Source organism: Schistocerca serialis, chromosome 8 (assembly GCF_023864345.2).
Source record: "Schistocerca serialis cubense isolate TAMUIC-IGC-003099 chromosome 8, iqSchSeri2.2, whole genome shotgun sequence".
NCBI lineage: Eukaryota > Metazoa > Arthropoda > Insecta > Orthoptera > Acrididae > Schistocerca > Schistocerca serialis.
In genome coordinates, this window is record NC_064645.1 from 299943470 (window position 1) to 299955633 (window position 12164).

General features: G+C 39.3%; 1 protein-coding gene across 1 annotated transcript in view; it reads left to right on the plus strand.

Annotated features, from left to right (window-relative positions):
- The window catches only part of LOC126416979 (odorant receptor Or2-like), a 62297-nt gene that overhangs the window by 19547 nt on the left and 30586 nt on the right, over positions 1–12164 (plus strand). The window contains exons 3-5 of the mRNA XM_050084864.1: positions 257–356; positions 2650–2754; positions 8032–8193. Coding sequence (XP_049940821.1) covers positions 257–356; positions 2650–2754; positions 8032–8193 — 367 coding nt within the window. The remainder of the gene's footprint in view (positions 1–256; positions 357–2649; positions 2755–8031; positions 8194–12164) is intronic.

The window sequence follows — 12164 nt, forward strand, 5'->3', positions numbered from 1 at the left end:
CTGTTGACTAATGTATTTATGTATGGCACCCATTCGTTGTGATCTCGTCCTAAGCATTTGGTTTTCTCATTATAGATGATATTTTTTGTAGAGAAAGCCGGTTTCATCAGAGTTTGACCATTCAGCTTGAATGGTTATGTAATTAAGTTTTTTAGTCAGTTTTCTGTTAAATGGTAATTTTATATGTTTTCTTGTTTAGCCTTCATTAATGAGAGCTTGTTTCTAAAGTACATTGTTGTTCTTGACATATTGACAGGAACGTCGAGCTTCTGGAAGAGTGTTTAGGCGGGATGTTACTGGGACAGAGCCTCTCCATTGGGACGTCTTTCTGCATGCAGTTGTTTCAGGCCGCAAAGGTAAATTTCGCGCCTAGCAGTTGTGACGACAAGTAATACCTTCGTCTACAATCAGACATTCCTGGTAAGGTTCTGAACGACATCTGTTATGTCCACCGGTACTACTTGGAACCGTACAAGAAACAGTGAGCCTAAGCATCCTTCCTCACAATCGGCTTCTACTGTTCTTTAATGTCCGCCTTGTTCTACTGTCCAGATGTGGACGCAGAAACAGAATTCCTTATTTTAGTGCAACTGTGTTGTGTGCAGTTATATTTAGGGGAAGCTCAACTTGAGAGTCATCTTCCACTTTTATGATCCCATAATTGTTTTCGCGTGGTATTTCTAATCAAGAAGTGGAATAAATCTTTTCATTTCCACGTAAGGCCATTAAAACGGCAAGAAAACGAATCCGGGAGACGTAGAATAGGACACCAAAGAGCCCTACTCTCTCCGTTTGCCTGTCCTGCGCCCTCGGGAGGAGAGAATGGAAGGTGCAAAAAAGAGAAGGTAAAAACTCAGGCAGATCTGTTGCTGAAATAAAATTTTAATTCTGTTAACTTAATATTAAATTTCATCCACTCTCTTTTCAATCGCACGTTTCACTTATTTCGGAACTCAAGTCGCATGAAAGGTTATGGAAAGGACGTCATTGTGATGTAAATACGCAGGAAATGCGTCTCTGTGGGAAAATGTAGTACATTCTTAGATGACATTTGGGAAATTGGTGGAATAATGTACACGGACGTTTCAAACTCTTATAATTGAACTAAGAATTTTGCTGGTTTGTATTTTGTTTCCCAAAGCAATGAAGTAACTTTGAAATGTTGTTTACACTTGAATATTCATTTCAAAGACGACACTACGAGTTTCAAAGAAAAATGCGAAATAAGTGGATAAAAATTTTTAATCGTGTGTGAAACATTCCTTATGCTGTTGATACATGGGTTACGTGCAAACACTGGTGCTAGCCTGCATTACTTTCTTCCGCTGTAAGTTTTACTAACAATCACGGTGCACTAATCTCCCTTTCTACATAGGTGATTGTTAGCAAATTTTTGTTTGAGTACCTATAAGTTTCAGAATAGCTGTGTGAATGACACCTGTCTCATATCCAAAATTGGTTCTAGATTCATACACTAAACAATTCATTTTATCAGAGTACCTATTTCAAGACACGTTGGCTTCTCGCAAAACTAGCTCTGTGTTAAGTATAAACCCATTTCGTACGATATGTGATCTATATCGAACATAAAATTCCTATTCCGCCAATACTGTAAACCAAGACACAGAAGAATTAAAGACGTTACCTGCAAGTGGACATTGATTTATATCAACTGGGCAGGCTGGAAATCTGTGGTGGACTATGATTCGAACCCAGGACTCCTACTTACTAGGCAGATGTGCTGACCCATACATTATTTGGACACAGTAGTCACCGCAACCGCACGGACAACCCTAGCAAGCGTCCCGTCGCACCATAATTCTCAACTTGTAACACACACTACTGATGTAGTTCCCTTGCTCATTACTCGCAACAACTTGCCGACTCCTGTGAGTGTTCGAGCTTGGTGTGCTTCTACACAGAAGGGATCACTGGCCGTCGTCACCTTAATTATATATTGTTATAATACTTAATACATCTTCACTTCATTTGTGTCTTGATTCATAGTGGCTGCAGGATGGAGTTGGTTCTTTGGGATATGTAAATGAAAAATTAGTTACAAAACATTCTAAATTTGTAACAGTAGATGCACATCTTTTTTTTTTTTCAAAGTGTCTGTGATATCCAGTACACTGACTCCAGTAGATACTGCACACTCTTCTTCTAATTTACAATTACTTACACTTAAGCCATCATTTTTCCGCATTTAGTTAACACTGTAAAATAAAGTTGAAGTGAAATAGTGGCTCGAGACACAGTTCACCTGCAATTATATTCATTCAGTTCTTTTGTTTATGGTGCATTAAATTACGAAACCAAAACCGCTACAGAGTGAGTAAATGAGTATTCATTTATACTTTCTCACGCGTAATTATTATAAGAATAAAAATCATGAGACCTTAAATCTCATTTTCGTTTCACTGTAGGACATCAATATTTTCCATTGTTGTCGATCCCATGTTTAGAAACCAACACTGGGGAATAACTGCAGGAATCCTACCTTTAAAGGTGCTGGGATCTGTAATGATGTGTCAAAAGTGTATATGACATGTGGATAACTGATTAATGCCTGTGCAGTGTAGATATATCTCTGTGCTGTTATGGACGAAGAGTATTGACAGAGTAATAATGACCTTGCACTTCTTTCAGCGGGCTAAGGGCGTGCAAGAACTTAGTAAGACCTGCAGCTACCTGCTCACAGCATTTTCAATGCTCTTTGTGTACTGCTGGTTTGGGGACGATCTCATTTCGGAGGTATGTACGAGATATGATCCATGATAAAGACAGAAACAGAGTAATACAGCAGAAATCCTGTTTAGTATTATATTTACTTTTCCTGTTGATTACATTCTGTGACAAGTTGTTCAGTTGACGTCACTGTTGATGCTTGCGTCAGATGCGTGACAGTATGGTATAAGCGCTTGTCTAGTGTACTATTCACGCACTGTGTTGTTGATTACTATTACTAATCTGTGTTAGAATTAGCAGTAGTATGAAAATTAAAACTATTTCTAGATTCATGAATAAATATTTGTTCTGTCCTATAAATAATACATTGCTTGTCTCTGGAATAACGACTCCCAGTTTTCAAAATCGTTAAAAAACTAGATTTTGTTCCCTGAACTGCTTGATTGACTTCTTTTTAGAGCGGTGGGTATAATATCTTGACTTGTATATCTGTTGATAAACTATATAACACAACTTAAATTAAGTTAAAATTAACACATCAGTAGTTAATGATGATTCGACAGCGTTATTGTAGCTGCAGGTCCGAGGATCGGTACTCATCACCTGTTGGCCTGTAGATGGAGGAGTTTTGTGACTTATCAGGAGACGAAGTTTATACATTATGGACAGTTACTGTCAATCTAAGCATTATTCCGAAATGTTTCCAATGTGTCGTGCCATCATCCTTCCTAGCGGATTTCACAAGCGGACCATTCTCTCTGTGTGACACCGATGTATGGTCCGGAGTAATCATAAGACAATCAATAATCAATGCAACTTTCCTGTTTTCTGTTAAAACCAGTCGTGAGGAAGGACAAATAACCAAATATTGTTGTGTATCAAACTTTTGTTTAAAATAATATATAATGAGAAAAAGTTTGTAAGGAAGAAACAATTGTCCTCTGGTTTAAAGGCTGTGTTTATTTTAAACTTACTCACAGAAATGGAACCAAGCTACACATTTTCACAGTATTGCGTTATCTCTCTAACACAGTCGGTTTTTACAGAAATCCTGTAAACTGTCGTTTAAAAAAATATATAGTCTACATCTAACTGAATGTTTACTAAGAGCTTCATATAAAAATTTGTAGAAAGACGGTCAATAACGTTCCGACATTTTTGCTAACCACTTCAACCCTTCCAGCCCCCCCCCCCCCCCACTCCTTTTACAATACTGCTGACATTTCGGTGACACTTCAGGATTTCCCTAGAGACATCGCGGGCTAGTAACCTTACAAAATTTGAGGAGTGCGACCACAGTTTCTGCTCTTATAGAGTTTGGAAGCATCTGCGACCATTCAAAACAATTCCACGAAAATTTAACGTGATCCAAAGGAGCAAAGAGTTCATACACTTTTCCAATGTTCCTGTTTAAGGTCCTCCACTGACATGATCATGGCGGTGTGACATTGACATGTGTGTGAATAAAATGGCCTATCCATCATTTTGATTTGTAGCTCCTTGTATTGGCCGTGTTTGCAGTTAAAGTTGTTGCATGAGAGGTCCGTCAGTTTTGCAAAACACCGTTTTTCTCAGTACCAAGAAATGTTTCGGCACGACTGTGCCATCATCAGTGGGTTTTCATTTTTTATTTATTCTGCAATGTGAATATTATTGTTGCATTTTTAGTTCAAACAATAGATCATTTCTTTTTGTAAATACCTTTACATTTGTTGTGCATGAACTTTCTGGATCACTTGTGTGTTAATTACTGCAGGTAGCTTGTCCTCTGCAACCAAACGATGTTGATGAGAAAGTTTTTTGCTGGGAGTTAACCTATCTTCCCGAATGTTATTTAGTTTTTCCCGATGTTTTCGCGCCTATATTCGTTTCTGCTTACGTTTTCGTATGGCAAGCACTTCCATTCTCCGAATCATGCTGAGGTGTTGTGATGCACACGTAACTATAACAAGTATTTTCCACAAATAAAGTAGTAAAACTCTTTCACTTCACCAGGACACAGTGTGATTCGGGTTTGTTATGTGTCCCAGCCCTGTCAGCCTTCATTTGTTCACCAGAGAGTTCGGCCCCCAATTAGAATTTTGTTGCATTTTATCTTTGTGTGTGTGTGCATTTGTGCGTGTACGCTTGTGTGTGAGTAGATTTTCTATGTTTTTGCTGTTTTAGGAGGTTCCTTTAATGTGTTAAATAGCGTGCCCTTGCAGAGTGTAGTGTATTCGTTTAAGACCTGTTTTCCTTCTGCTACTGCCTTCTGTATATGGAAGTTTTCCTCAGTGGTCAGTTTGCTGTATAGACTGTGGCTGGGTTTTAGTATTCTTAAGTCTGTTTCTATAGTGGTTGGGTGGTGACTGTTGGCTACAAGGTGGTCAGGAAATGTGCTATGGGAGCTGTTTCTTTTTAAAGTTGTGAAATATTCTAAATATCTTGTTTTGAAGTTTCTGCATGTTTATCCTATGTACATTGACTGGCAAGTGTTGCATGTGGCTGGGTGGGGGGTGGGGAGGGGGCGGGTGGTGCGGGGTCATGTATTTGTCCTTACAATACGGAAAGTGAGTTTTACTGAAAATCAACAGAAGTGGCATGGAAATAACAGAACTCACTAGGCAAAGCAATGAGCCGATGAATTGAAAATAAGGACAGGTCCTGGGCAACGCTTGGTTAACAGCAATGGAAGGAGGAGACTATGATACACCACTACTGTGGAAAAAAACTGAGAGGCACGATGTGAAGCATTTCAGTGTGTGCTAGAGAGACGCTCAAGACTATGATCGTAAGAATATAGTATGAGACAGCTGTTCAACTAAGGGTTGCACAAGTCCTACACCACCACAGCGAAGCAATATTCGCCGTTTAAAGGCCATTTGGAAACCATAAGTCAACAAGTCCGCACACATTCAACACCTCCACACACAGCCAGCCTCTTCGTAATAAAATGTACTGATGCTTTGGAGTAAAAGTCGTTCTGTCATATGTCTCAACATAACGATTACCAGGAAACTGTCGCTGAAATATTGTTAATAAAATGAGGAGTTTGTTCTTTCCGTATTATGCTTAGTGTTTGATAATAGCATTACAGCAGTTTCTGAGTAAACATGCAACAATTAATTTTGTAAGGCGTAACTATCACAAATTACCCTTTACTGTCAAAATATCTTATGGAATAAAAGGCATTTTTTCAATTATATTCATGCAGCTATCACACAGATCTCTTTATATCTGCTTTCTTGTTCTCCATTTCTTACTATTTATAAACGTAATTACGAACAATTAGATTATAAAATAGAATAACCAAACTCCATCGCCTCCTAATATGGGATTAGCATTAAAGGCTCGAAGAAGAAGGATAGCTATAATAAAATTCGCTAATGACGTTACTAACCTCTGCGAAACTGTGGAAGAGCTTAGGATCTGTTTGATGGAGTGAACAGCATTAGGAGCACGGAGTATGAATTGAGAGTAAACAAAAGAAAGGTATACGTAATGACGAACAGCAGAAACGACTTAGCGAAAAATGTGATATCTAATTTTGCAGAGCATGTTGAACACGAAGACATTCTGGTTCACGTGAAGCAAATCAACGCATGATTGAAGATTTTAGGAAGATGTAAGTGCCAGACAAACACAGGCAAAGAGATCACTGCTCGCCAAAAGTAATCTGTTTGTGCTAAACACAGCACGTACTTTTCAGAAAGAGATTTCTGAGAAAATACGTCTGGATAACAGTAGGAAAGGTAAAGTCACAAGAGAGGCAGTAAATGTTTTGAGCTTTAAAGTGGAAGCTAGGCAGTCAATCTGATCTTCTTGTTTTCTTGTGACAGATCCTCTTATTCACCTCGCGAAAATCGACATTATTGAGACTACAAATGGAAAATAATCCGGGTACTATCAATCTTGAAATATGGCAGAAATTTTAACTATTTGTTTTTCTCGAATACTAGATTCAGTTATTGATACGGTAGAATAGAACGGTGTGTTGATGATGGTGCCTTAAACCTCTAACGAGTTGCCAGCAGGACTGTGGATATCTTAGGGTTCTCGCATCAGCTGCGGGAACAAGTCAACGAAATTTAGTAGCACAAGTCCCACCACTGTGTTCTGTGTATCAGTTACAACGGTCGTGTGCCCCTGCGGGTAAATGTCTGCGCTTCCTAAGAAAGTTTAATCAAACGATAGTGATAGGGAAATATTAATGGCTTGTACATTACTTCCAGTTGGTATGCTTGATGCTAGAAGTGTCTAAAAATAGGTAACTGTATGGTAATGCACAAAGTAATAAGTGATTAAGATATTAGCTTATTACAAAGTAAATGATAAATCTCTGAAGCCTGTCGTATCACTACATTGTGTAAGAACAGTACCATAATCCGCTACGAAAGAGAAAGTACGAGTGAAGTCAGTAACAGAGAAGACGACAGAAAAGATTTGTTTGAAATAGCTTGGGTGGTTCTTTATAGCAAACTGCATCCAGCACACTAGAACGACCAATTCTACGAGACAGCTCAAGCATTTGAAACGCCTACTCAGTCGTAAGGACAACAGATGTCGAGTGAATTCACAGACGCAATAATGGGATTCTCACAGGTCATGGCAAGGTATTCCAATGTTACAGGGACTAATCAACAAAAGTGATAATCTCTAAAAAATTAAAGATGACCATTTTCTCGTGAAGTCCTGCTGTGTAAATTTAGAGAACCTGTAGTCGATACTGAATGTGTGAACATTCAGCTAGCACCACAGTATATTGTGTGAGAATATGGAACGTGAGCTTAGGAGGTATACCGACATACGGAAACACTCATTTATCCTTTGCTCCCTACGTGACTGTAATAGGACATAAGATTTCGAATGATGGTACGAAGTTCTTTGCGCAGTCCACTATAAAGTACTGAAATAATTACAGCTTCCCGTCTTACAGTATTTAGGATTAAGCGTAGTATAGCAGAATAGCTACGTTCCTGTTATAATATTGTACAGCTTCTGCAGTGCAAGCTTTACTGCGTATTATACATTTCCGTACATTCAGCCTTCCTATACTATAGGAGCGTATAAGCTCCTATCTCCAAACATACACCTAAGAAGACGACATTAGTCCCTTCCAGAGGCGTTTCCTCCCTGTCAGCGTCGTAGACGTATGGCTAAAAGTAATGCCATTCTGAAACTAAACAACAGATTAACTGTATTTGAATGAAAATATTAAACTGACCTTAGCGAAGCTTTTCATATTCATTTGTAATTTATCTTGTCTTTTACCCCAGAAATAGATCTTTGATTAAAATCGTAATATGCCATAGCTATTACTGTAGGAATTATTTATTTGTTGGTGACGCTGGTCATTCGTTCCAGAGCGAAAAGCTGGCGCTTTCGGCATACGACGCGGCGACTTCCCTACAGGAATGCCCGACGTCCACCAAACGATCGCTGATGCTTCTGATGCTCAGAGCCCAGCGGCCGTTACGCATTACTGCTGGTGGCTTCTTCGCTCTCTCCAGAGAGTCCTTCGTGGCGGTAAGCGTTTCTTCAGGCGCAGCCATAAGATGTTACATCCATAGGTCCGGGTGTGAACAACTTTACAGCACTGAATTGACAACATAGCTCAGAACAACCTGGTCTATGTACACTTCTCTATTTCTACTTTTCATTATTTATTTATTTTATAATCGAGACATGATATCAGGTGAGACATAAAAAATTTGAACTATGTCGTTTACTGCACTACTGACCGATCCGGTACTGATTCCCACTTTGCTACTAATGAGCGAAACATAAGAAGAAATTTATTTCATGCTGACAATACGACTTTGGTCTACCCTTCGCTGCTGTCCCAAGCGTCATTCTTCTGCACTGCTTGGGTTCGTTTAGGTAGTTTTCGTCGTGTAACTTCCTTTATCTTGTCTTCCTCACGCGAAGGGGTTGAGTTAGCACCGGTCAGAAACCGGTGTTACCCCCCTACAGTTTAATGGATATTTCTCGGAGTAAAACACGCTAGGGAATACGTCGTAATCGACTGACTGTGTAAAATTACCATTTAATTAGCAAACGTTTAATTCCCAATAAAAACTGTTGTTGCCTCATCAAGTCACACATGAATTGACAACATAGCTCAGAACAACCTGGTCTATGTACACTTCTCTATTTCTACTTTTCATTATTTATTTATTTTATAATCGAGACATGATATCAGGTGAGACATAAAAAATTTGAACTATGTCGTAGTGGACTATCACTCCTTTTGGAACTGGAGCTAATTGTTCATATAAGGATAGAGCCTGGCCTATGCGCTGAAATATATCCACAGGCACTATCAATATCGATGAAGCAATATGACTACCATACGAAATTTCTCAGGTTGCAAAACTGTCGTAAAGTGAAACAGTAACAGTTGGCCGGGGGATGGTGAGTGAGAGGCGAATTGGACTCGGAAGTAATACAGACGAAATGTAAAGTAGAAATTGACTGCCCATATATCGCACTTCACTACTTCAAGTGTAAGAAGGTGATACTTATAGACTGAACTTCCGCAGAAGAAATTTCTCTGCCATCTGTGACCTACAACGCCTTAACAACCCTTGAATGTACGAGCTGGCACGGTGGAAGAAACAAATTCCACCGGTGCCGTGACTGCCGCTGTGTGTCTCAAGGTGCTGCATTTACATCGTCTTATGTGTAGTACTGCAAAGTTCTTAAGGAAGAATTGCAAGTGTGGCACATTCATGCTTCAATATTCTTCTATTAATTGCAAGGGAAGTGACTGATGCTCGTTTTTATGACGAAAGTTTTACGTGCTTAAGTTTTTATACATATGAGAAACTTTGTGGAACTGGTGCACTAAAGAAAAGGGCGCAAGGTGTTAAGTTTGCGAAGACCAAAAGTCAGAAAAATGCAATATTATTTTTGAATATAGCAACCGGCATAGGGTCATTCGACATGGCCAAATACAAATATTTGGTCAGAACGTTGTTCATGCCCAATGGGCAGCACATCGGAAAGAAACTAAAATTAAGGCTACAAGCCCCTGAAACTAGATCTTGTGAATGAAAGAAACTGTAAGACACCTTCCTTACATACAGTTAACTAAGCAATGGATACCGATCGCCATGTTTTGTCATATCAAAAGCCAAAATAATGACATAACGTTTCTCACGGGAGTTTCGAGTGCAAAACGCATACACAAGGTTCTGCATAGTCTTAAAGCTCGAGTGAATTCCAACCATACACATGCAACACAAATACTCATTATTTACTGTAATCTCAGCGTACTGCTGAAACACTTGATTTCGTCCATCTCTGAAACACAAGGCAAGTGTCTAACGTCCATTATGTGCTGCCAGGTACCATGTGCTGCTTGCCAAAGCTACTAGAAGTTTTCCTACCGAAATATACGCTCCCTATGGTCTGATAGGCCAGCGCTGGTCAAAGCTTCCATGTGCCCCTTAAAGATACCTGCCGATTCCTTAAGAAAGATCCACCACCGTAGCAGAAAGAGTGGGTTCGGATCGGATTGTCTTTGAGTTGAAAAGTGACTTATGCATAGTGCGTGAGTGCACGATTCGATAGAAGTTCGCGAAAAAGCCTCCTTCTTCCAAGCGCTGTCAATACTGACTTGAGCTGTGTTCTCTATACATTTGGCTGTTTCGGTTCTACAGACTAAGATTCGTGAAGCGAAGTCAGTAAGTGAAAAGAGATTCACAACACAGCAGTTTCTGTATCGTAACACCCACATGGAGACATACTCTCTGCTTAACAATACATACTCACCTCTTAGACGAAATAGGGATTCCTGATCCTTTAGTGGGTGCGAAATTTGCTTATCGAGCCGGAAGCAGTCGAAGGAGTTTAAAAAAAGGTCTGCTCAATAGATGTTGCATTAAAGTCCAGGTGAAATCACCACTCTCACTGTGGTTTTACAGCAGAATGGTAGGAATACGACGATAAGTCGACAAAGGGTTTAGTCCTTTCTCTTCTTTTCATTCATATCCATACAAACATGACCTCACTCTGAGTAAAGGCTGGTCGAACTCGTCCACTCTGTTGCACATTTGGTAAACTGTGTGTGCTAAGGAAATAAGAAGGACCTAGCAGCCAGTGATTCTAACAAACTATATTAAGATCCGATGTAATGACTACGGTCACATAACTCTTATCTGACATTCGCCAGAAGGTTTCACATGACTGACAATAATTAATCTAAGTTGATAACGCCACATAACGCCTGTTCTTTGGTTTACAACAGACATCAGCGCCTTTTGAAGCACTTAAGTAAGTGGATAGCGTTGAGTTTTGTGATCGTGGGATTGTGTTCAATATGCCAATGGAAGGTAAGAATAGAATCTTTTGACGAAAAGCATCCCTTTCGTGAAGCAGTTGAAGGTCTGTGATATGCTTTCTATCGAAGATTACAGTTTAACTGCTCCATAAAGCGAAGGGAAGTGCAGTTACAATTTTTTGAATTCAGGATTGGGTAAGATGATTCTACAGATTGCTGACAAATTTCACCTCAACAGAGCACTCATAGTACTACCTCATTATCACATTTTGCTACATATCTGAGGGATGAAACAACTGAAATGTCTGACGCAGATAACAGCTCTTCTCTTAATCTTACTCATCCTCGGTCGTATTCTGTTTCCATCTAAACAGAGAATAAGTGTTCATAGAAAGCGTACACTCGTGCAACAGGTTAAAAGTAAACTTACGTAGTCGTTTGGATTAGCCACATGTCCGCTTGTTGACAGAATAGCAGTGTATATCCACCTGTTTGATATGGATACGGATTTAATTAGATTTACGAAAAATGGCTTTGCTGTTTTGTACAGTTATCTATAATTGAAATAAGTTACCATAATGTAAATGTGAAAACTAATTAACTGTTCCCCTTAAACCTAAAGTGCATACACAGTATATACTTTTATTTATCTCTTTTCTGACAGAAAAATGAATTTTTCCTGACATTATGTATTAATGGCAGCTGAAGAGTAGTGGATTAATGGCAGTTGCACCATTGCTATAAGACTCCACCAAGCAGTGGAAAACCAATAAATTGCTATTGAAGTGAAATTTATTCAGCAACGCATGCGCTTTGGTGGGTATTGCTAATTCCACCGTGTCTTTTACCTCAACAGTCGCAGTTTACTTCCCTTCCTGTTTCGTTTTATGTCTGTATTGTCTTGAAGGTTATAATAAAAACAGTTCCAATCGTAATGTCACGCTGTTCAGTGGATGGCTGCAGTGGTATCTGCCTGTAAGTGACGTATATTTCAAAAATGTTGCTTTGCTAAAGTGTAACTCTCTCAAACTCCTAAACTGCTCTACCACGATCATAACCTCCACTGGATAGTACGCAGCCATTATCCAAAATGTACTTCAACTGTAAGCTGCAACTTAACTCTACACCGGATTGCCTAGACTTGTTTGTTCTGATCGTGACGTGAGGACTTAGGGAACCTCATTTTCGTTCATCGTTTAATCCCAATAGTATT